The sequence below is a fragment of the Daucus carota genome, chromosome 5 (genome assembly GCF_001625215.2).
Source record: "Daucus carota subsp. sativus chromosome 5, DH1 v3.0, whole genome shotgun sequence".
Taxonomy (NCBI): domain Eukaryota; kingdom Viridiplantae; phylum Streptophyta; class Magnoliopsida; order Apiales; family Apiaceae; genus Daucus; species Daucus carota.
In genome coordinates, this window is record NC_030385.2 from 36,781,129 (window position 1) to 36,806,591 (window position 25,463).

Consider the following 25,463-nt stretch of genomic DNA (forward strand, 5'->3'; position numbering starts at 1 on the left):
ATAGATTATTTGTAATACTTAGTCAAAAAATGATCAATTTGACTCCTCAAAAATCAAAATGAACATGTAAAAGGGGACGGAGGGAGTACTTCAAAGTCAAATATGCCCAAAGCAGCTTACCAAGGAAATCATACAGGGTTTACTTAACCCTAATGGTATAAATCTAATAAAAATTTAATTATTTTAGTAGACTTATGATTCCCAACCAAGTGTTGTAGTTTTATCTTACTTTATTAATTAAAGTATTGGTAATTTAGTATTCACCGGATGCATGACACTTGTAATCATGCTTGTTGGGCCTGCTAAATGAGACTAACTCTATATTAGTACGATATTGTCCGTTTCGGACCGAGCTCGTAGAATTTCTTTTTGGGCATCTCCTAAAAGACCTTATACTATTAGAGTTTTTCTAGTTGTTTACAATTTGCCCCTTTCACGATTGATGTGCGACCTCATGGTTGATGTGCGACCATCGTTAATAGTCTTCCCTTCACAATTAAGGCACGACACATAGGCACGACACATGACGAATACTGCCTCCCGGTGGGTGAGCCAGCTCGTGGTGTGTGCTCTGGCTCTCCTTGTACATATTAGAAGTCCATAAAGTTATCAAATTATCTGGCTCTCCCTAGACTCACACTATTGCCTTATCCTTAAAGGCATCCTTTGTAATCCATTTGCCCTGGTCCAATTTGAAGTCCTTCATTCAGATACCACTTGTTGGGCCTGCTAGGCGAGCACAACTCCACAATAATATTATATTGTTGTCCGCTGTAAGTCAAATCCAGTGGTTGGGCAGGCGAGCACAACTCCACAATAATATTATTGTCCATTATAAGCCGAATATACAACTCCTTCATTCTCATACCACTTGTTGGGCCTGCTAGGCAAGCACAACTCCACAGTAATATTATTTTGTCTACTATAAGCCGAATTCAGTGGTTGGGCAGGCGAGAACACTCCACAATAATATTATTGTCCACTATAAGCCAAATCCACAACTCCATAATAGTATGATAATACCGGTTTTAGGCCGAGACCGCATAATTTTGTTTCAAACATAGATATCGTTCTTGCTAATGACAATGAAAGAGTGGATGTCCCAAACAAAGCTGCATATATGATAAGTAGCCTCACAAGGAAGAACCACTCCGGGTCAAAATTACAGGCAGATGAATCTGTAATTTCAGCTTAGAAATGGATTTGGATTCTTGCTGATAAATAAGAAACAAAAAAGATGAGGAAAAAGTAGAGTTTTTTGCTAATCCTGATGCAAAAATGAAAATCTGCTAGCTCACTTTTATAGACAATAATCTAATGTAACAACAATCTGGGAGGCTATACTGTGTATTAGGTAATATCTAAAACAATGATAAGCAGCGACCTGTTATTTACTTACTCTACATTTCTGAAAAAGAGAAATTTCGATATTGCAATGACAAAATCTTCAGATGACTAGTGACTTTCACAGGACTATTGACACATTTGAAAATCAACAAAAGAAAAAATACAGAACTACAAAGGCAGAACATTCTTAAAATATACTATGGACTAAAGAAAATCATATGATGAAGACACACCTTCCCACAGATGCAGATTCAAGTAGTACGACTTTTGCATACTTAACCTATTCTATAACCTATTAACAGAGTCATGACATAGGAGTAAACAGCCAATAAAGACTACTTCTAAACACTTCATCGGCGTATGTATAACATTGCCAACGAAGACTACTTCTAAACATTTCATGGGCGCATGTATAACATTTTACAAAACTTCTTTTTTTCCCGGTAATATAACAGTTTGCCCACAAACTATTTTTGAGAAGATAAGTTGTTGTGACCTGCGGAAACTGGTGCTCCACTGCTTGCAGATGCAGTGTCAGTCTTCACCCTCCTGTAAAAAAGGACATATGCTGCGCCTGACCGTACTTCGTCCTCATTAATTGGTGATATGTGGGTATCATCAAAGTTGTACCACCTATTTTCATCAAGGAGCTGCACAGCAAAAACATGTCACCTTTTTTATGAAGTAGAAGAGGTCAATCATGAATATAACAAGTCATATTTAAAGAACAGAACAGATGATGGAACTCCCACATGCCCATGTGAACCCCCCCCCCCCCCCCCCCCCCCCCCCCCCCCCAACACACACACACACAAACACAAAAAAAAAAAAAAAAAAATAGAAAAGAGGCAGAAAGAAAAACATTCTTTCACTTTTACAAATTCATGATGCTTCTCTTACAGGAATAACTAATCTAGAAATAAACATTACTGTCATTTGATTGTCCGCAGAAGTGCTTGTAATAATAACAAGTGAAACAGATAGAGGACAAGTTAACATTTACTCTGGACAAGGTATAAAGCAAGAAGAATGGCACAAACCATGTTCTAATTAAGCTAAATATACCTTTAACATTTAAAAATTCAAATGTGAAGATTTCAGCTCACCTTGATATACGCAGTATAGTGACCACTCCCCATGCCACCATAGTGATTGGTTAAGGCATATAGTTCATACAGTTGTTGTCTAGAATTCCTTTTGTTGGCAACATAATTTGTCAAGTCAAAGTCATATATGGGGAAGTTGACAAAGGTCTCCAGCTTATGTTTCATTGATCTACTATATGAAAATCTCTTAAGATGGATAACAAGGACTTCAGGAAGCCTCCAAAGATCAAGTTTCTTACTTGCTTGCCTACGTTCCTTGCACTGAGGACAGTACCTGGGCCACCATGTTAAGCAAATTAAAATTTTAAAATTAATGGAACATGCCAGATACTATAATAACCATTTAAAACAATTATCTTCTTATTATTTATTTATTTATTGCCCTTATCTTTTGCACAAGCCACTACCCATTCACCCAGCTGTTTAGTGGGATGAATTCCTAGATCAATATCAATCTATTTACAGAGTAAACTTAAACGAAATATTTTCTATAGAGGCTCAACATCGAAGTGTATGGAAGACTCATACAGCACTACTGTCCAATGTTAAGAAACAAATGGTTGGTACATCAAAGTGTATGGACGGCTCATACAGCACTATTGTGCAATCTTAAGAAACAAATGTTTTATAAAGGTTAAAAGATTAAAATGCTAGGTATGAATTTTTAATCTACAGAATCAACCTCACTTTGACATTGAATCTATAACTGAAGGATGTCACCAGAGCATAGACAACATGAAGACTACTGCAGGAAAGCAGTGCAGAAAATATGAAAGTACTAACCACATGTCTTCAGGTACCAGAGGCTCTTCACGCAGAAAAGCTTCCAGACAAGTATACAGGGAAAGAGGCTCATTGCGAGTTTTTTTAGTTACAGCACCATTCTTGACATCTGGCAAGTTTTCTAGGCAAGTGCTCTCATAGTTATCCAAAAGCTTGTGAGACCAATCAATAAAAACAAGTATTGCTCTAGAGGATGAGGGGATTTTAAAGGCTTTCTCTTCTCCAATTGATAGATCAATGCATGCGTTGTTCTCATCAACCAGTTGTAAAGGAAGTCTTTGTGAAGTGATCACCTTAATATTGCCACATTCCTGTTTCAAATCAGCCAAGATGCAATCATTTGTAGCTCCAGTAGAATTGTTGACAGCTGGAGGTGGATCTGATGCTGGTGCTGATACGTTCGAGATATCAGAATGTCGCACATTCTCGGTTTTTACTTTAAGCATAGGAGACAGCAAAGTTTGAACTGCTGACTGTATATCACCACTTGTTACAGTATCCTCGCAAGAGATCGGTGAAACAAGTGGTGTTCCATAAGGTTTCCACTCCTTTTGCTGGGAGCTACCAGAATCCCTACAGCAAACGAATAAAAATAAATAAATAATACCCAGTGACCTGAGTTTATTATTAATTCTCAAAACGTAAAATGTTGGCTGCCGGGAGTACTTGGGCATCCCAAAAGTACAAGTAAAGGAAAACTGGCCATACTTAGTCTAAGTAAAAAGTTGAGAGCAGATTTCCCAATGCACTTACTGTTCTTCCCGACGGTGGATCAGTTGAAGAAATTTGAAGTTTTTCACGAACTTCGGGAATTTGTAAGCTGCAAGATGGTCATCGTCCCTGATGGAAGACAATGACATTAAAGGCTCCTCCAAGAAGCGATTAATCAGGTGGTTCCGTATCTGTTAATAACACTCAAGTTAACATATCAATAAACCATCATACCCTCATTACACACACATAAAGCCACCAAGGTATTAATGTTCCTCACCTCTGCAAGTAAAAGCTTCTCATTATGTTTTAAGGAACAGGCATTGCTAAGTGCCTGGATTAGGTCCCTGCAGCGACCCTGCTTTGGAACATTAATAGTGCAAGCAGCTGGTAGTGCACTTCCGTCACAAGTGAAAACTGTCACCGTCATTGTTCGTGTTGAGGTAGATTGGAGAGGCAGAGAAAGATACATAAAGGGATCAAAAGTAACAGACATTTTATCACATACAGGACAAACTAACGTTGACTTGTATTGGCCCTGCAAGTCATAAACATTTGTTCGTGGGTTCAATGAACAGACCTTTTTATAGTTACCAAATATAGGGAAATACGACACATTAAAAAAAACAAATTACTGATATGACTGGAGATAACATCAAGTACTATAGTCTAATAAACATCTTAGACAGCTAAAAAATTGATCTCTTTCTTGAGTAGGGTTTAATAAATGTCAAAAACAATACAACATATACAAAATACAAATTATAATATCTACTAGCAGAACTTAGGTAAGATAAGCTAAGATTAGGAATATCAAAATTCACAACAATGATAATCTAATTAAGAGGGGGGGGGGGGGGGGGGGGTAAAACTTGGCACTTCTGAACCAAAAGAAATCTATATATAAAAACATTATATAAAAACAAATTAAAAAAGCTGCAGCCAGCATATAGTTGGCCGCTGAAGCATTCACACTCCATTGTCCTTAACACGACAGCTTAGAACATGTAAATGTAAACTATACAATCTAAGTTTCCTAAATTAAGCATATACTTGCAACAAAAGATAATCACTAATCTCTACTATTAACATCATTTACTCTAAAAAAATATAGATACTAACTTGGCACACATCCACAATTATGGAATTATTACGAGCAATGTGATTTGACCAATACTCATCAGCAACTTCTTCATCAGGTCTACCATCTGCATCTCTAGAATTGAGGTAAGGTTTGTGTTTTACACGGTTCAGATCTTCATGAAGCCCATCCAAAAGAAAAGCAAGGAGTTCCTGGTGGTTAGAATACGAAACATTATCAGTTGCATTCAAACCATTATGGAACAGTCATCATGAAGACATGAACTTTATGTAACACGGCCTACCTGAGAATCATGCTGATTATATCCACTAAATTGGGGGGCAAAGCGAGCAAGCTTTGCCTTAAATGGACGAGGAGCGACTGAATTTCGTCCTGGTGCCCACAATTTCCGAAGTAAGTCACCAAAAGCTACAGCAAGTTCACCCTGCATATTAACAAATAACACTATACAGATCAGTGCTACAGTCAAGTACTGACAATCAGGAGTTGAACCCGCATATAATCACAAAAAGTCATAAAAGCTATAATAGATTTCCAAATAAACTCAGCTCTTTAAGCGATGCCATAATTTAGAAAAACTGTCTTGCAGTGAGCATATATCAACTATTTGCAAGGAAACTAAGCTGTTATAATAAGTGGAGGCAAATATATACAAATATAATTAAAGAATTTCTTCATCATTAAGATTTGAACTTACAACCATGCCTAGAGGATTATGCCAGTTTATTTCTTGATGGTAATCATCCAGAAAGTATGTAGCAAACTCTGGTGTGTGAACAAGGCACTGTATTGCACTATTCATAAAGCATGTATTTCCAAGATTATGCAACCCAGTAAGGCCCCCCGAAGAGCCCCTTGTACTAACACCAGTCTGCCCATGTGTCTTCTCCACTTCTCTAGTTGTAGTATGATTCTGAAATTGTGATAAAGCTGAATTAGAGTTCCTAGAGTGACCCTTGCTCAAACCTCCAGTAATTGACAAACTTGCTTTAGAAGGGTCCACAAACACAGTTAATTCATTACTCCCAGATCCATTTTCGTGAACAGGTTTTGTGCAACCACTACTGTCAATGACCTCAACTAGAATCTGTTGGCAAAAAGTGCACACAAAAATAAAAAAATTAGTTAAAACCTGATTGCTGTGCCGGAATTGAAGAGTAACTAATAGCGAATGGTGGGCAATAACACTCAGAGACTGAGCATACAGACTAGCATTACCACAGAAAGGATCCAGAAAATTGACATCACGCACAAACACACACATATATGTGTAACAGAACTGATATGATTGTAACTTACCCCCCCTCCCCCCAACACACACACACACATATGTATGTATATGTAGCAGAACTACTGACGTGATTGTAACTTACATCCTGATTCATTTGAATGTTGACATCATCAAGAGATTTGTCCAAGTCATTCATTAAAGATTGCTTACGATGGCCAAAGTAATCCCAAATGCAAGTCTGGAAAAACAAAGACATGAGCAAAGGTAAACATAAGCCTAATGGAAGCAAGAAGAAAAAAGAAACTTATCCAAGCTTTACCTGCTCAGTCGTAAGACCATATATCTCACACGCTTTTTTGTGAAGCTCACCAACGGTTTCCTGATCAGAAAATTGTACGCAACATGGGATCAGTTCAGTATACATAGATGGGATTGGGAAGAAAATGACGAAAAACCAATATAGATAATTATAAAGTTAATCACACCTTTTTGCTTATTCTGATGGAAGACTGATCTCCTTTCGGAATCAAATGTAATTGCAATCGTAGAGGATATACCTCCACTGACAATTCTGTTTGAGAGATACCGGAACTTATGACTTTACGAGCCAGCGCAGGACCCCCTCCATACCTGAATCAAAAGCAGAGATACTTGGCATTCACAAATAATAAATATATCATACAACATCGACTAAGAAGTTGTTTAGCATCTTATAGTATAGGGTTCTCCTACATTCTACAGGTACCACATAATATCTATTAAAAAACATATCACATTATACTCATAAAACAAACATATAACAATCACATCTACTATTACATAATAATTTAAATAATTCTATAAGGTATGAATTTTTGAAAGCTGCTCTTTTTCCATTAGTATAGCTATTTTTGGAATATTTATAGGCTAACTTTTATATACACCTGTTTATTCATCTTTACATAATTGGGAGTTATTTAACTCTTTTGTTAAAACACGTCCTACAAGAATTCTCTGGGACAAAATGATAAATCATATATACATCAAATATATTTCCACACTAATTTGGTAATTAATCTACAAAAGAAAGACGGATCGTACTTCTATTAGCATAACGAAGGGAGCTGTGTTCCACTAATCCGCTAAAAACAATGCAACTCTTTCTCTCCTTGGTGTTTAACATATTTTTGCTCCTTACATACAACTGCACCCACATCTGAGATATCTAACACTCTGTTACCCGGACTCTCCATTTCAATCTTCATACCAGTGTCCACCGGACACACCATGGGTATGGCTATTGGATCTGAGTTGCATCCTTATTATTAATACTGGACACTACAACTTGCAGAAATGGAACAAAAAGTATCCCCCTTCTGTATTATCCTTTTGACCTTATGCTACAATTTAATGTACACAATTATGTTATATGGTGAATGTGTAGTAGACATAATGTTGATGTACAGTAGTCCATAAAAAGTTCTATTTGTATTAAGCTTACTTGCCAAAGTCCTGCCACCCACGTCCAAGTGCGGGTCCATATCTAATCCTAAATAGTTCATAACTAAGAATCTTACTTTTAGATACATATCCATACCCGAGTCCAGGTAACATAGATCTAAGTATCTTACATATAACTTTATAAGTACAATCTTACAAATAGATACCACATGCTTTACACAGATGCCACCGCAGACATCACACTAGGTTGCTATGCTTCCACCATTTGGTATTAATGTGGTGCTTAAATAGTTAAATACTTAAATGATAAGCCATACAGCTCACCTTAAAGTCATGCACTGTTAGTTTCCCAAATTTACTTCACTATTAGTCTATAAGACTATTATTGATGCTTTCATTACCTATGTTACAGGTCTCGGGTATGGGTGTCGGACACAGGTACGGATCCAAGAGTCAATTTCGTAGTTTTAGGATAATTAAGATCTTGGATATGGATCCAAAATAATACGCAGGTATGGGGGCTTGGTACTTAAGCTCCACGCAGGGAAAACTTTATATAGTCTGATTTGTTGTACAAATGTACATTCATAAAATTAGTGTCTACTGCAAATAAATTACATAAAGTAATTATGTATGTTAAATTGTAGCATAAAATTTATGAAATAACAGAGAAACAAGTCATTTTCGGATCTTGATCTCTATAAACAAGTTGTAAAAAGACCTAAATTTTCATTTTGACCTGGGATGCTACAAGGCGAAGTGTCTGGTTGTAATAAGAAGGACCCGAATCAAAGCCCGTACCCACACCCATGTCATGCCTGTGTACACAGGTATAAGCACAAAAATGGAGAGTCCGGGTAACATAGTTCATTACAAAGCATATTTTATTAATAGTTAATGCTCACATTTTATTTCTGGCTAATCCTTGCATATTTAATTGCTGGTTAGTATATACAGTACTACACATTGCAATATGTAAATTTCTAGGTGATTCTTTATATGTGAACACCCTAGCGCATATAGACCTCGGAAAGTATTACTGCTACTCTATATGCAACCCAAGGCCATATTCTGCTGCCTCTAATTAGGTTAAATTAGGACAGTTACTTACCCCCATATGTCAAATCAATGCTTGATCACGATAATCACAGTGCATACTTTAAATGCTAGTAGAGATGTTGCTTATATGAAATCTCTCTCTAGTCTTTCTAAGACAACGTTTAGTCTTGTAACTTTATAAGAAAATGAACCTAATATCAATATCCACATTTCCCTAAACATTCCCAAAAAGTAGTAGTTTCAAGTGCCATAAACACATTATATTCTATCCAGTACTTACTCCCGCCTCAGGCCATACTTTTCGACTTCAAAAACGAGCACAAATTAGCCTCATTTTGGTCCATATGGTTCAAAAGCACACAAACTTAATGGTTGTGTCAATAGATCTGAAGTCTGAACCCAACTAACCGGTTAACAGTTTAGGAAAGATCTGCGATGCTTTCATGATAAGACTTCAGAAAAGGTCAAAGAGATTAATATTTACAATTGTTCAGTCTATGCAAGGGCAAGCTACATGTTACTTTGGAATATACTTTATTCCAAATAAGCAAATATTAATGATCTGGACAGTTACAAATTTTTTGTTTAATATTTGTATATTAATTGCATCAAGTAATACTGGTAGATTGCATGAGGTATCAAAAACTCAATAATTTACAAGTTCATATGTAAAAATTTTTTCCTATCTATTTATCTGTTTTAATATTACCATCTTGCACTCAATTTTATTTTTCAACAGTCTCCCCTTGATACTTATCCATGATGTGCATCTTGCTAGAATGTTACATGATTACAATCAGTTAAGAGTAATCATGAATATGAAAGAACCGATATTAAGTCAAGGTAGAACATATTAAACATGTCAGTAATCACAAGTTTGAGATTAAAGTAAGCGTAAAGTTCACAAGCCTATATACAATGCAAAACCTTTCAAGTAACAATCAAGCACAGTATCACAAAGAAATTAGGGATATTAAAACAATAACAACACTAATAACTTAACAATTAAACTCACCATGCATGTAACTGATTCCAAACTGCTTTTGGAAGCAATATATAATCAGTCCCTTCTACTAACCCGTCACGGAGCTCAGCACACACATCCGAACCTTTTGTAGTTACGCGATTAATTAAATCATAATTATTAATACCCGAGGGTCTTTTAAAATCTGTAAATCCATTATTGTCCGCAGCTACCTCGAGCCCGTCCACATAGTCGAGCCAGTTATGCCACCATCTATTACATTACAATAACACCAAACACGAAATTCACATTCATCAGCACTAAAACCAACTACACCTTAAACAAACTCTATATTTACATAAATAACACAATTGAAAATGTCAAAAAAAGGCAATTAAACAGAAACCCTCTCGAAAACCCTAGGCAAGGCATAAAACCATGTCAAATTCAAAATTCAGATATACAGATACATTTTCCGATGTATAAACAGAAAGAGAAATGAGCGCGTGTGCGTTTGTGTGAAGAATTGACCTGTGAGTGAGAAGATAAAACAAATCGCCTTCTTTGGTGAGAGACTCGGTGGCGATAGAGATGTCTCTGATAGCAAGCCTTTCTTTCTCCGGCGATAAATTAGACGTAATCGTACTCTTCTTCATCTCTCTCCCCCCCTCTCTCTCTCTGGACTTGACAGTCTTTTTTCACCAGGCAACTGAAGTGAAGAAAGGGGATTGGGTTTTACTCCTTTTTTTAGCTTTCCTCTATCGCCATTTACCAGTTGGCCTGTGTGGTAAAATTGATTAAAATTTGATTCAAATTTATTAATATTTGGGAAATCTACAAAACTACCTACCTTTTCTTTTGGGAAATCTTCTGATGGGCCCTCTAACGAAGAATTAGCTGGGCTTAATATGGATGAGCGAAAACGAAGACGTGGGCCTGAAATAAGTGAGTCCATGGATTATGAAGGTGGTCATGGGCTTCTCAACACTGAAGCTGTTCTTTCTAATGCTGATTGCACAGTTTCCTCACCAGTTTTATTGGCTAAGCTTGCGATGCAAGCTAGCCATTCGAAATGAATGTGCTAAGTTGGAACTGTCGGGGGTTGGGGATCTCCCGAACAGTTCAAGTTCTTGGTGATTTAATTAAATCACATAAACCCGATGTTCTTTTCCTGTCTGAGACGTTTTCAAAAGCTGCTAAGCTAGAGCAACTTAGAGTAAAGTTTGGTTTTGCACATTGTTTTTCAGTAGATTGTGTAGGTCATAGTGGAGGTCTTGGAATTTTTTGGAGGAATAATGCAGCCTGTGAAATCAAGGGCTACTCTCGGAATCATGTAGATATTAATTTTATGCAGAATAACGTTGCTATTTGGCGACTATCTTGTTTTTATGGATTTCCTGAACGTGAGAGGCGGAAGAACTCTTGGGACTTTATTCGTCTCCTAGCATCAAAATCTGATCTTCCCTGGTGTATCATGGGAGACTTTAACGATCTCCTGGAGGAGTCGGACAAATGGGGAAAGCACCCTCATCCCAGGCATCTAATGGAGGGGTTCAGGAAGGCTATTGATGATAGTTTCTTAGTTGAGGCTGAGTTACAAGGAGGTAATTTCACCTGGGAGAAAAGTCGAGGAAAGCCAGAATGGGTTAAAGAAAGACTCGACAGATGTTTTGCTACTCAAGAATGGTGGAATCTCTTCCCGCTCTGTAAGTTATCTGTTCATCATGTTCCAGTTTCTGATCACGACCCTATCTTACTAGACCTGCTAAATGTTTCTTTTCCGAAGAAAATTTTTAGATTCAGATTTGAAAACACTTGGCTCCGTGAGACTAATTTTCGCAAAGAAGTCTCAGAGTTCTGGTTGGCTATGCCTGCTATTAATATTTTGCCTAAGCTCATATCTGTGTCTAGCTTCATGGCTCGTTGGGGTCGAAATTTCTTTCATAAATTCAGGGATAAAGTAAGGATCCAAAAAGAGGTTTTAACAAATCTAGCGGAACGAACTGATTTGGAAGGGGTGCAACAATATTTTATTGAAAAGGAGAAACTCTATGAGCTTCTTATGCAGGAGGAAATTTATTGGAAACAAAGAGCAAAAACTTATTGGCTAGCAGAGGGAGATGCAAATACCAAGTTCTTTCACGCTACTGCATCAGCCAGAAAGAGAACTAATCATCTACCTTTCTTGGAAGATGATCAAAGTGAACAAATAGCTGATCATGATGCTATGTGTCGAATGGTGCAAGAGTACTTTACAGATGTCTTTACTGGTAACAGCCCCGGAATTGAGGCACGAGAACTGACATCACGGAGTCATGTTACGGATTCTCAAAATGCGGACTTGGTGGCTCAGTTAACGTTTGAAGAATTTACAGCAGCGGTGAAAGAGATGCACCCAGACAAAGCTTCGGGTCCTGATGGATTGAATCCAGCGTTCTTCCAGCAGTTCTGGGCTATGTTAGGCAAGGAAGTCTTTGAATGTTGTATGGAGTGGCTGAATTCTTGCTCGTTTCCAGCAAATCTAAATGACACAAATGTCGTTTTGATTCCAAAGAAGGAAAATGCTAGATGCATGAAAGATCTTAGACCAATAGCTCTTTGTAATATTCTTTACAAAATCTTAGCGAAGGTTCTAGCGAATAGACTGAAGAAGATCCTTCCAACTCTAATCTCTGAAAACCAATCTGCTTTTGTTCCTGGAAGAAATATTACAGATAATGTGTTGGTTGCCTTTGAGATTATTCATCATATGAACAGGAAACGAGGAGGCAAAGAGGGTGAAATAGCGCTGAAGCTTGACATCAGTAAAGCTTACGATAGGGTTGACTGGAGTTATTTGAAATCCAGGTTGCAGTGTATGGGCTTTAGCCACAAATGGATTCAGTGGGTAATGTTGTGTGTAACTACGGTCTCCTATGAATTCTGCTTCAATGGCTCGATGGTTGGTCCTATTCAGCCTACTAGAGGTCTTCGTCAGGGGGATCCCTTATCCCCATATCTATTTCTTTTCTGTGTTGAAGGTCTCTCCGACGCTCTGTTCAATGCAGCATCTTCAGGTACTATTCATGGCTCCCAAATAAGTCCAACTGCCCCTATAATCACTCATTTGCTATTTGCGGATGATAGTTATTTGTTCTTTCGAGCTAACCGCACAGAGACTGAAGCTATCAAGTCTTTGCTTAATCAGTATGAGAAGTCATCTGGCCAGGCAGTCAATTTTATGAAATCTGGAATTTTCTTCAGTTCGAATGTAAAAGAGCATCAGAGACTCGAGCTTTCTGCAGTGTTGGGAGTCACCAATAATTTGCAAAACAGCCATTATCTGGGTCTTCCTTCTCTGGTTGGTCGTTCAAAGAAGAGAGTTTTTAGCTTTGTTAAAGACAAAGTATGGAAAAGAGTACAAAGCTGGAAGGCAAAACCCATCTCTCAAGCAGGTAAAGTAGTTTTAATAAAAAATGGAGCCCAGTCCATTCCGTCGTATTGCATGTCGTGTTTTTTACTTCCGCAGTCACTGTGCCAGGAGATTGAGAGGATTATGAACTCATACTGGTGGAACTCAAATTCCAACCGAAGCAGGGGCATAAACTGGCTTCCCTGGGGAGATATGAGTATGTCAAAACACAAAGGTGGGCTCGGTTTCCGTAGTTTATACGGTTTTAATATTGCGCTGCTTGGTAAACAATGTTGGAAATTTATTAAGGAGCCTAACTCTTTACTGGCACGCGTATTCAAAGCCCGCTACTATCCTACATGCAGCTTTATGCAGGCAAAGACTCATCAGGGATCAAGTTTTATCTGGAATGGTCTAATGAAGGCGTGGAATTCTCTTCATGAAGGGTTCAGATGGGTTCTAGAAAATGGAAGGTCTATCAATGCTGTACATGATATGTGGCTGAAGAACAAAGCAGGTTTTCGGATTGATCAAACTCGAGATTACGGTACTAGTAACATTCTAGTTTCTGAATTTATCAATCCTCTAACTAAAGAGTGGAATACTCCCAAGGTTGTCCAGTTCTTCTCTCAAGACGATGCGGCCTTGATCTTGGGATCTCGCATTCCTCAGCGCGATGTTAACGACCGTGTAATATGGTCCAAGTCTGTAAATGGCCAGTATTCTGTTAAAACTGGCTATCAACACTGGTGTGACAATAATTTGGTCGGTAGAACTGTTCCTCAAGCAAATGGATGGAGTAGGTTGTGGAGATTAAATATTCCTCATAAGCTTAAAGTTTTTCTCTGGCGTTTCTGTCGAAATAATCTTCCAGTGAGATACAGGCTGCGTTCGAAGGGTGTTTTGGTTCCTATCACATGCCCAATGTGCGTGTCAGACATTGAACACCAACTCCATGTCTTCTTTGACTGCGTTTTTGCCGCTAGCTGCTGGGATTATGTGGGAGTTTTTTATGATATGAGTATGGTGGAAAGTGCTCCGGAATGGTTAATTCAAAAACTCAGCTCTGCAAGTGAAGAAGAGTTAGTGGTAATTGCAAAGGTCCTCTGGGGTATTTGGTTCTTTCGGAACAAAAAAGTATGGGAAAATAAAACAGTCAATAATGTTACAGCCATGGATTGGAGTACTCGGTACCTCGTGGATTGGGAAATTGCCAGAAGTAGCAGAACTGCAACTGCAGCTGTTCTAAGCCATGCTAGGCCGCCAACTAGTCACAAATGGAAACCTCCGGCTCCTGGTTTTTACAAGTTGAATACGGACGCTGCTTTTAAACCAGGAGATGATTCATGTTCTGTAGGTTTAATCATACGAGATCACCTGGGTACTTTCGTCGCTGGCCAAGTAAAGAAGGTGGGTATGGTACATTCTGTGTTTGAAGCTGAGACGGCTGCGATTCATGAAGGGCTTCAGTGGCTGTTAACATTACATTATCAACATGTCGAGATTGAATCAGACTCACTTCTTGCAGTTCAAGCTTTGAAGCAAGCTGATGACATTCTGCTCGAAGTTGGGTTTGTGCTAGATGAGTGTCGCTCTATCCTTAAGTCAAGACCCTGTTTTTCAGTTTATTTTGCTAAACGGCAAGCAAACAAAGCAGCCCACTTGATGGCTAAGTTACCTTGTTTGCTAGAAAGCCAAAGCTTTTTTATGTCTCCTCCTGATGTTCTTGTGGAGACCCTGCTGTATGACTCTTCTGCTTAATACAATTCTGTTTGTTTCAAAAAAAAAAAAAAAAAAAAAATACTACCTTCCAGAATTCTTTTTAAAAATACCTTTTCATAAAATCTTTTTTTCAAAAATACTGTTTGCAACTTTTGCAACCTCATCTGCAACTCCAGGCGGCGCCAACCGTGTTGCAACCTCTTTTGCAACTTCATATGCAACCGAATTCCTGATTTCAAGTTCCAGTTTTCAAATGTCGTTTTCGACCTCATTTTCGGAATCGATATATATATATATATATATATATATATGGTTGCATATGGTTGTATTCAGTTGCATATGGTTGCATTCAGTTGATTCTATTGTAATCTAATGGCCCCGCCAGGGGCACACCATACATCTGTTGTTACTTACAGTTTTCAGTTGCATTTAGTTGCAACTGAGGTTGCAAAAGTTGCAACTGCAGTTGCAACTTTTGCAACCTCATTTGCAACTATATATAGTTTTCAGTTGCATTTAGTTGCAACTGAGGTTGCAAATGAAGTTGCAACTGCAGTTGCAACTTCATTTGCAACCTCATTTGCAACTTTTGCAACCTCATTTGCAACTTACAGTTTTCAGTTGAACTAGTTGCAATTGCAGTTGCAACAGTTGCAACGGTTGCAACTTTTCATTTTTATTTGCAACTTTTGCAACCTCATTTGCAACTTCATTTGCAACTTTTGCAACCTCATTTGCAACTTACAGTTTTCAGTTGAACTAGTTGCAATTGCAGTTGCAACGGTTGCAACTTTCCATTTTTATTTGCAACTTTTGCAACCTCATTTGCAACTTTTGCAACCTCATTTGCAACTTTTACGGCTGCGCCGCCCAAGGTTGCAACAGTTGCAACAGTTGCAACTTTCCATTTTTATTTGCAACTTTTGCAACCTCATTTGCAACTTTTGCAACCTCATTTGCAACTTTTACGGCTGCGCCGCCCAAGGTTGCAAATGAGGTTGCAAAAGTTGCAAATCGTATTTTTGAAAAAAAAAATTTATGAAAAGGTATTTTTAAAAACAATGAAAAAGATGGTAGTATTTTTAAAAAACTAATTTTACAGATGGGTATTTTTAAAAAGATCCCTTAATATTTTATCAATTAATAAAATAAAGAATATATATCATCGAAAATAATTTTTACTGTATTTTAAGATGTAATTTTTGATTTTTCAAAATAAAGAATGAGTGATTTATAATTATTAGTCAAAACTTGATCAATTTGACCAACCAAAATAGAAGTGTGACAACTAAAATGGGACGGAGGGAGTATTTCTCAATCTAAAAATAAACTATTATCATTTAATAACTTCTTACGAAATTTAAAATATTAAACAGTATAAATTTTTATTCAATAAATATTAGTAATATGTTTTATTTTAAGTTTGATATCACAATTATCATCTAAATTTAATAGTTAGTGGACATCATTATTTGACATCATCTTTATCAAATAATTTATGCTAAATAATCACTCAATAATTATTTTAAATTTTTATTTATTTAATATTGCTAAATATTAGCAATAAGTTATTGTTTTAAATTTGATATTTACAATTATCATCTAAATTTAGTAGTTAGTATCATTGTCATGGACATTATTGGGGTGTTTGGCAACCAGTTTATTTAAAAAATAAGTCACTATATTTTATAATTTCCGTAGATATTAACTATAAATATTGATTTCATATTTATTATCTGACGAACAATAATGACTTCATTCAGTAAAAGGTAAAGTTTCTTATTTTTTTTTTCTAAAAATAAGATTTTATTTTTAAAAAATAATATTAACCAAACAATCTCATTATCTAACATTAATCAAATAATTTATGCTAAATAGTCATCCAATATTACTGCCATAATATACAATCTGATCACATAATACTCATATCGCTCAATTATTTTTATTTTATATATACATACACACACAGACTATAAAAATTCAAATATTATAACTTAGTTTCACTTTGTATCACTATATATAGATCAATATTTATGTTTCAGTTTGGGTTAGTGATTAATCACGAAGAATAGTACACATATTAATTTTTACAAATAAATGTTAAATTAATTATAATATCTAAAGTGATATGCAACAGAACGTCAAATGTCCTACAACAAAACCAAATTCAAAAATTAATATTTTTACTTGATTCTATAACAAAGTCAATATTCTTACTTAAATTTGTATATATTACATCATATTTTGTTAGAATCAAATATAATATACAAATATGACCAATTAAAATTAAAATTCTAAAGTAGAAATAAATGATTTCAAATCGAAGGTTATCACAAACAAAGTAGTCAGAGCATTTCTCGCTCATCCTTTCAGATAACATTAGGAGTCACAATAAAAATGAAAAAGAGGAAAAAAGTAACGAAGTGGCTATAGGTGCCGAATATGATCGAACTGAGGATTGAAGTACGAGAGGAGATTCCATAATAAAGTGCAACCTGTGGTTCCACTTTATTATGAAATCCCCCATAAAACAGGTTTAGAGAAGACGGGTTTGATTCGGGGCCCGGGTTCCATACATGTTCATTCAAATACAGGAAAGTTATTTTGTTATATTCTGTTAAAAAATTTTAGGCCGCAAAAATTATAAAAGTTTTTATAAAAAAATTAGTATATTGCATAAATGCCCGGTAACTTACAAGTTACCCCAAAACAAATCCAAAATTTTTACTTTTCTTTTTGACGGAACAGAATTTTTGCTCTTAAATTGGGAACTAGTTGTAATTCGAAGAAAATAGTTGTGACCGTAGCATGTAAAAACGTGATTTGTGTCGTGTAAATTGATAGTTTGTGCCGTTTAAAAGGAAGATTTTGTTTTTTAAAAAAAAAGAGTAGTAATTTGAACATTGTTTTCTATACGAGTATTAATAGCTATAAAAGCAAAATGTTAGTTATCTAGTTGGTCACTGAAATGGGCTTTATGTATCAAATTGATCACTGAACTCAAAACAATATCAAGATGGTCACTGAAGTGGCCATAAATATCAAACAGGTACCTTGAAATATAAGTTCAAGCAGTAAAAATATTATTTATAAAATTTTACACATTATTTTTGAATGTTACCAAAACCAAGTAAAAGGTTATGACTTCTAATATTTATGATAATATATTTAAATTTTATCAAGTTTATTTATTATTTATTTTTAATTAAAACAAAAAAATAACTATACAATAAAATATAAATAATAAATAAACTTGATAAAATCTAAATATATTATTTTAATTACTAGAAATCATAACTTTTTAGTTGGTCGTGGTAACATTTAAAAATAATGTGTAAAACTTTATAAATAATATTTTTACTACTTAGAACTCATATTTCAAGGTACTTGTTTGATATTTATGATGATTTCAGTGACCATCTTGATACCGTTTTGAGTTCAGTGACCAACTTGATACATTAAGTCCACTTCAGTGACCAACTTGATAATTAACCCTAAAAGCAAATAGAACAGCTGCGGAACAAAATGTAATGCTTCAAACTTTACAGTCAATATCCATTCCTACACAGCAGGAGATATTTACATATATTGCACAAACTACTACTATCACTGTCGAAAAGAAAAGAGAGAAATGTTAATTTAATGAGGTCGCTATGATTATAAATACTAGAAACTAAATGCATCAACTTTTTTATTTCGAATGGGAAAACAAACTGCAGGGGCAGGTATTTTCTGCCTTCAGATATTAAATTAAGGATCAGAACTCCAGAGGGGTTTCTGAAGCATCTAAAGAAAGCGACTTAAATCATGATGTCTTGTGCAAGGGTGGAAGACGAAGGACGGAGACAGCAAGCTCTTCGTTAAGCTTCACAGGGATGGGCGGCATCTGCTTCATAATCTCTGGCAAATCATTTAAGCTGCAAAATACATATTGTTTTGTTATTCAACAGCTGCAAACTTAACTGTTCACTAGTCCACATGTTCAAAATCCCTAAACCAACAATAGTATGTTCCGACATGTGAGGGCACATCAATATCTTTATAATGTACTACTGAATCTATGATTATGTCTCCAATAATACTTGTCATGATTTTGTAACCCCTTTGAGGGAAAGTCGGGACTAACTAAAAGATCAACAATTTCGGTAACAAAAACTGGTATGGAGGAAAGCTGTATAACTAAGCATGACCAGGGTAATGAGTCAATGGCCCATGTATACCTTCCGCTTCGTCTATCTACTATGGTTTGCTCAAATAATTTATGGACACAACGTACTCAAGGCAGTGGATATCCTATGGACAGGAATGTTCCAATAGATTATCCATATTAAAATGTCCAACTGGAAGAGTCCAACTTGGGCACTCTTCACAAATTAGCAAACTTGAGCATCAAATGCTTGTACAAAAGCACTCCAAGAGACAAGAGTATATAAAACAATTTTACCACTTCAACTATATTATGAATGTATAAAGAACCATAGTTATACATGTATTGGGGCAGGGAGGGCAGAGAGAAACTACCTGCTGCTAGGAAGTGTGATTCTGTTAGTACTCATAAGGTTTGACCATGAAACTAAAAAAACATTAACCTACTGTATACACACGAAGTTGAAACTTGTATAGTTGATTATGAACATGCGGACACCATACTAGGCTGAAGAGAGTCATTGAGTCAGATATATTCAGTTACCAAAAAAAATTAGCGCCTTAGGCTGAAGAGAGTCATTGACTCAGATATATTCAGTTACCAAAAAAATTAGTGCCTCGGGACAGGTAAAAAAAACATGCTTAGAACAAATTAGAAACGTACTCATTTAAGATTGATAGGATGTTGTTCCGAGCCTGGCGAAAGAGATTAATGTTATCATGATACTGCAAAGTAAAAAGAAAAGAGAAAGCAAATCAGGACATTTATTAGAAGTCCACATTCAACAATAAGTAGTGATGCAAACAGGTAATCTGCAAATGAAGCAAATGAACCAGAGGTTGGTTCTCATTACAACATGCATCATGTTAACTGGGTCAGTGGAACATGAAATCATCCAACTGTGACGACATCTTTTATATGGAAAATTAATGACTATCATTTCGGCAAAAAATACCAGGGTGGCAATCTTCTTCAATTGATCCACACCATTGATCATTGGTATTGCTGAGGTAACAATATTTATAGTGTATAGAAAAAAGGTTCAAGTATTGACCAGCATGTACTTAAATTTTAAAGACCATGCATCTCAAGTGTCCAAATAAATATGTTAATTTAGTGTATTGAGATATTGACAGCTCATTCATGACCAAGACGATACAGATACAGAAAAATGACAAAATTACTAGGGTTGGGTTATATGGAGACTAATATATATTTGAGACCCTAAGACCCGCCTTTTTTCAATATAACACAATCGATGATTTATTATCACTATTAATATGAGGCGTATCTATATTTATTACAGTATTAATATTAAAATAATCTCATTAAAAATGTATTGCATATTTGTTAATTAGAGGTCAGCTGCTAAAAGTATTTTCCGATGACTATTAATTTCCCATATTTCATGCAAATGCGATAATTCTTCAAAATCGTATTATTAAAAATCAATTTTGAGATTTGAAAATATATTGCTAGCTTTAAAATGTGTGTAATTGTAAAATAGGATACTGTTCTGCATGCAGAACATGTAATATTTTCAACTGCAGAATAAAGTAGTATTCAAATACAAGACAAAAATCTGTGGAGTTGCCGAAAAATGAGTGCAGAACAAGTATGTTCAGCTATAGTACATAGCAATATTTTCACGTTCTTCTAACTATTAACAATCACATATCATGATAAGTAATTAGAAATCTTATTTTCATTTAAAATTGTTTCAGATTCAAATTAACACATGTAATATTATATGTAATGACAAATATTTGTGCGTATAAAAACATTTATAAGTATTTATAAGGTTTTACATTTATACATGTAATGAAGAGGTGGAAGTATAGCAAGATCTGAACCATTTATATTAATCTAACGGTAGTTATTTGGTCTCCGAGTCTCCAAATAAAATATATGTATAATACAAAGCTTTCAAGGTAAAGGATATACATTTCCATTTCATAATTGTAAGAAAACTAACGAACTTAACCTTGAATCCATTGAAGTTTGCAGAAATCTGATCCAAGGCTTGAGCATTTTGTTCAAGAAGCTGCCCAGTTGCACCACCAATGGCTGAAAAAGACAATATAATCATTCCACAACATCATATGATTGAAATACGATGACACATCTGTTACTTACTACGCTAGCAGAACTAGAATAAACAGGAGCCTGTTTTTCTGAAATCTTTATTGGCTAGAACTTAGAAGGTCCTTGAATCATTCTATCTTATGCCCAAAAAAATTATAACTATTAATAGGATCTTATTAAGCATGTTACATTTTTTAGCGTACATTTTTTAATTTGTGTTGCACTTACAACTAAAAGTTAATTCTTATTATTGATTAGGTTGTCCAGTATTTAATACATTTTTTGAACAGCTAATATGCTTGTAAACAGTAACAGCAGAAAAAGGAACACATGACTTTTGGCTGCTAGTCCAATCTTTTGGAGTACAACCATATAGCCACCTTCCATATGCTTTCTTAACATCCATCAGAAATTACCTCATTGGACATAAGTGGTTGGAATAAGGGTAATATTTTCAAAGCAAGTTTATTGAATCCGGATTAAGTAGGAGTATATATAGGAGAGTCTAAACCAACAAATAATAGACTTCCCTACTAACATCGACCCCATAGCCTAACTCAAATTATTATCTAAAAACTGATTCCTGGGGATGAAGATAAAGAATTGATATTGCCACCTTAAGAAGTTGGGACTGAATACAGAAAGTTTGGCAGTTAATGTTGATGGATATGATGAATTAACATTGGATTAAGATCACACCCTCATGAATTTGACAGGACTGTCCTACATGGTTTTTATATTATTACATGTACTATAAGATTAAGTAGCTTCTTCCTCATGGCTTTGTGCAGTGCACTTAACTGCAAAAAAAATCTACCAAGTCAATGTCTATAGAACAAGAGAGAGGGAGCAGAAACCTTTGTATGAGATGCCATCATCACTGTCCATAGAGACCACTGTTTGGGCATAAGGAGGGCCATTGGAACGGTTAGTAAGATGAGACGATGATTTAGCTGAAGGATCTGCAACTTTTTCCTGAAAGGAAGAAAATGTAGTAGATAGTGTAAGCATTAAGGAAATTAGAGCAACTACCTTTTGGCTCTTCACATCTCAGCAAATGACTGAGAAAAGGTGGCACATTATTAGAGAACACAGTTCCTTTGCACAAAAGGTTCCGCATTGGCCAGTTACATATGAGACTGTTGACATATATACATGTGTGTGTGTGTGTGGGGGGGGGGGGGGGGGGGGGGGGGGGGGGGGGGCAACTCAGGCAACAAAGGAATGCATGAACTCTCTGTCTCTCACTCTCAATATACTTGTACTGTATCAGGTATCATACCTACATTGCCATATGGAAGACCATACCTTTTTGTCTTTGTTTTTCCTCGATGAATTGTGGTCATCTTTCCTCCGCTTTCCATTCTCCTTTTTCTGAAAAAACAGGCTTACAATTGGTACTGCATTAACAAAGACGATTAAACTGACACCACCCCATCACTTAAGTTGTGCTCGATGCTCGATTGCTTATAATCACACTACATAACATGTAACTGAGATCCGATATTTTCTCAATGTGTTTCTCTGTGTTGCATCTCTTGTTTGCATTTGAAAATCCACTGGCTTGGTTAGAAAATTATAACTTCAATTGGGTATGTAAGATTGTAAGTCATTCTTGGGCCACTTAAAAGTTCGGACAGAGTAAAAGGGGATCCCAACATAAGGTATAACTGTGCAATTTAGCCATTAGGTATCACGATTCACGAGTACAAAATATGGGAATAGGCACAGTGTACCAAATTTAAAAAATTAAAAAATTAACATAAAAGGTTCTACCAGCCCACCAAAAGCGGCCAAAGAGATCCACAAACTGTTGGTGCACTTTGTAATAGAAATGTGTACTATTCATATACATATACAACAAGACTACACAAAGTATTAAACATGAGACTTGGTCATTTTCTTTCGTTGTGTGTGTAATATGACAGGAATTAGCCTTAGCAATTTGTATATCTATAACATAATAGTATCAACCCTAGGCGAAAAAGAACTAAAGCATATCCAGTGTTGTGCAATTAGCAGATCAGGCGCAGATTTTGAAGCGCAAACGAATTTTTGCCAAAAATTAAATTATATATATAAATATCTATATTTATACATATGTACTTTAAAAATATTTGTTCCAATATTCAACACTACAATGGTAACTAGAATAGTTGTAAAGATAACAAAAATATCACATAAATGTATCAAATTATCGGTCTATATATTTAGGCAGAACCCAACACATAAAAAGTAGTATTTACAGATGATGTTCAAAATTAGGGGTTTTAAAGACAACTAGGGCTTTTTAAGTTGAGGGAATTTCAGTGTTTTTATACATAGTGTGGTTTTTGTGCTTTTTACTGCACTTTATACATAGTGCGAACTGCAATTAATAACAACTTTAAAAACACTGAGCATATCAGTTGATAAACAATTAAAGATCCCACACTTACATTTATCCATCTACAACGCAGGGCAACATCCCTTACTGTCTTATCTTTTAACTGCATAGCTATTTTAGCATATTTGGTGACGGCAGATTCCGCTGCATACCTGAAAATAAAAACCCAAATATATTAATGACCAGATACATACACGAAGAACAATTCAGTACTTAAACAAAGTAAAGAAGCCATAATAAAAGAGATAAACACTAAAACATGTAATGAAGTACTTAGGAAACACAACGCAAATTTCTATCGAGATGTACATCACTACATCCCTACTTGTTTATTTTGTGATAAATTTAAAGAAGCCCCATAAAATATCAAAATGGTGATAAACAGCATCATGAAAAAGCTTCTATATGAAAAGTAAGATCACTAGAGAACAAAAGGTAAGCCTTAACCTTATCAACAAAGTATACAACCACACAATCTAACCAAAAAGGAATTAACAATCATATCCCTTTAACCAAACCATTCTAGTACTCGGATTTAAACAAGAATTATCAATAAAGATTTGGATTTTAATCTTACTGTAGCAGTAACAAGTAAAAACAATCAAGATTCACCGACAACATATATATTACAAAATCCAAAACCAAAACCAAATTACCAAGTAAAATAACAAAAAACACACATATACACAGCTTAATACATACACAATAACACACACAATCAAATCTAAGCAAGTACATAGACATACACAATTACACACATAACTTGATAAATTATACGCGGGAGAGAGAGAGAGAGAGAGGGAGAGGGGGGGGGGAGAGAGAGAGAGAGGATACTTGGTAAGCAAATCGTGCAAAAGGGTTTGCTCATCGGGGCTCCACTCAACAGAAAGACCGGGATTATGCTTGAGAGCAGCTTGGGTGGGGCCCACAGCAGAATTATCAGGCACCGGAATAGAGTTGCAGGTGGGGCCATTCCCATTGCTAACGCCTCCACCACCACCGCCGCCGCCGTCGTTCTGATTGTTGTTATCCCCAGATGGGTTTGCACTGGCAGCCATCAATTAAGAAGAACGAGACCCAGTTTGATTATTTGAATTATAAAAAAGGAGAGGTGGAGTAGAAAAGAAGAAGATGGTAGAGTTTCCAGTTTGTATTTATGTGCCAGAATGATGAGCACGGAACTGGTAAATAAAGATAGTCAGCTCGCTCGATACATAACGCTCTATCCGATATTATCTTTTCTCTTTCTTTTTTCTTCCCTTTTTCTTTTAATATTAAATAAATTAAATGTTTTATTAAATCAGTATTATTAAGAAATCAATATCCTTTTTATAAAGTCGGTGTTATCAAAAATCGGATATCAAAACTAATAGGAGAATGCATAAAAATATTTTATAGGGTTAATTATCTAATTGGGCACTCACTTTACACCAATATATCATCCGGGGCACTCTCGAATTTTTGGTTTCATTTAAAACACCGTTTTCAGAAATTGAATCAGTCTTAAAATTAAAACGTTAAATTCGAAGACAAATCGACAGTTTAAGAAGTGTTACTCATAGGGATTTAACACAGTAGGCTATAGAGATTATGTAGGTACAATTAATTGAGTTTTCGCGTCCAAAAAAATGGGTAAAATTGATATTGGAAGAGATGTGTTATGAAGAACCCTAATAATTCATATATAGCCATTTTTTGACTCAAAAATTCAATTAATCGTACCTACATAATCTCTATAGCCTACTGTGTTAAATCCCCATGAGTAACACTTTTTAAACTGTCGATTTGTTTTTGAATTTAACTTTTTACGTTTAAGACTGATACAATTTCTGAAAACAGTGTTTCAAATGAGACCGAAAATTCCAGAGTGCCCCGGATGATATATTGGTGTGAAGTGAGTGCTCAATCAGATAATTAACCCATATTTTATATCACAGAATGTTGAAAATTATTTTTGACGTATTTTATAATATTTACAGATAATAATAA

General features: G+C 35.6%; 2 protein-coding genes across 3 annotated transcripts; both read right to left on the reverse strand.

Moving 5' to 3' along the window:
- Positions 1 to 1,512: 1,512 nt before the first annotated feature.
- Positions 1,513 to 10,520, reverse strand: LOC108223349 (ubiquitin carboxyl-terminal hydrolase 5). 2 transcript variants are annotated; one of them, XM_017397550.2, is made up of 14 exons: positions 10,275 to 10,489; positions 9,795 to 10,016; positions 6,766 to 6,910; positions 6,600 to 6,659; positions 6,423 to 6,518; positions 6,038 to 6,136; positions 5,747 to 5,962; positions 5,333 to 5,473; positions 5,070 to 5,240; positions 4,228 to 4,485; positions 3,990 to 4,138; positions 3,237 to 3,809; positions 2,454 to 2,727; positions 1,513 to 1,997 (listed from the first exon to the last, which is right to left on the reverse strand). In XM_017397550.2, the coding sequence occupies exons 1-14, from the start codon at positions 10,397 to 10,399 to the stop codon at positions 1,815 to 1,817; spliced, it is 2,712 nt and encodes a 903-aa protein (XP_017253039.2). In that variant the 5' UTR covers positions 10,400 to 10,489; the 3' UTR covers positions 1,513 to 1,814. The 2 variants fall into 2 exon arrangements, with proteins under 2 accessions (XP_017253039.2, XP_017253038.2); XM_017397549.2 differs by having other exon boundaries at positions 5,747 to 6,136; positions 10,275 to 10,520.
- A 7,854-nt stretch (positions 10,521 to 18,374) lies between these two features.
- LOC108219865 (uncharacterized) lies at positions 18,375 to 24,698 on the reverse strand. Its single transcript, XM_017393416.2, has 7 exons — positions 24,309 to 24,698; positions 23,527 to 23,626; positions 22,397 to 22,462; positions 21,946 to 22,063; positions 20,988 to 21,070; positions 19,667 to 19,728; positions 18,375 to 18,773 (listed from the first exon to the last, which is right to left on the reverse strand). Exons 1-7 carry the CDS (start codon positions 24,530 to 24,532, stop codon positions 18,662 to 18,664), a joined length of 765 nt encoding a protein of 254 aa, XP_017248905.1. The 5' UTR covers positions 24,533 to 24,698; the 3' UTR covers positions 18,375 to 18,661.
- Between the last annotated feature and the right edge of the window lie 765 nt (positions 24,699 to 25,463).

Coding starts and splice junctions, on each gene's coding strand:
- LOC108223349 (XM_017397549.2), bottom strand. CDS start 10,399: ATGAAGAAGAGTACGATTACGTCTAATTTATCGCCGGAGAAAGAAAGG. Junction 3,810..3,989: donor ATCCACCGTCGGGAAGAACA/GTAAGTGCATTG, acceptor CGTTTGCTGTAG/GGATTCTGGTAGCTCCCAGC. Junction 2,728..3,236: donor CTGGTACCTGAAGACATGTG/GTTAGTACTTTC, acceptor ATGGTGGCCCAG/GTACTGTCCTCAGTGCAAGG.
- LOC108219865 (XM_017393416.2), bottom strand. CDS start 24,532: ATGGCTGCCAGTGCAAACCCATCTGGGGATAACAACAATCAGAACGAC. Junction 23,627..24,308: donor TTGCACGATTTGCTTACCAA/GTATCCTCTCTC, acceptor TTTTATTTTCAG/GTATGCAGCGGAATCTGCCG. Junction 22,463..23,526: donor TGCGTTGTAGATGGATAAAT/GTAAGTGTGGGA, acceptor CTGTTTTTTCAG/AAAAAGGAGAATGGAAAGCG.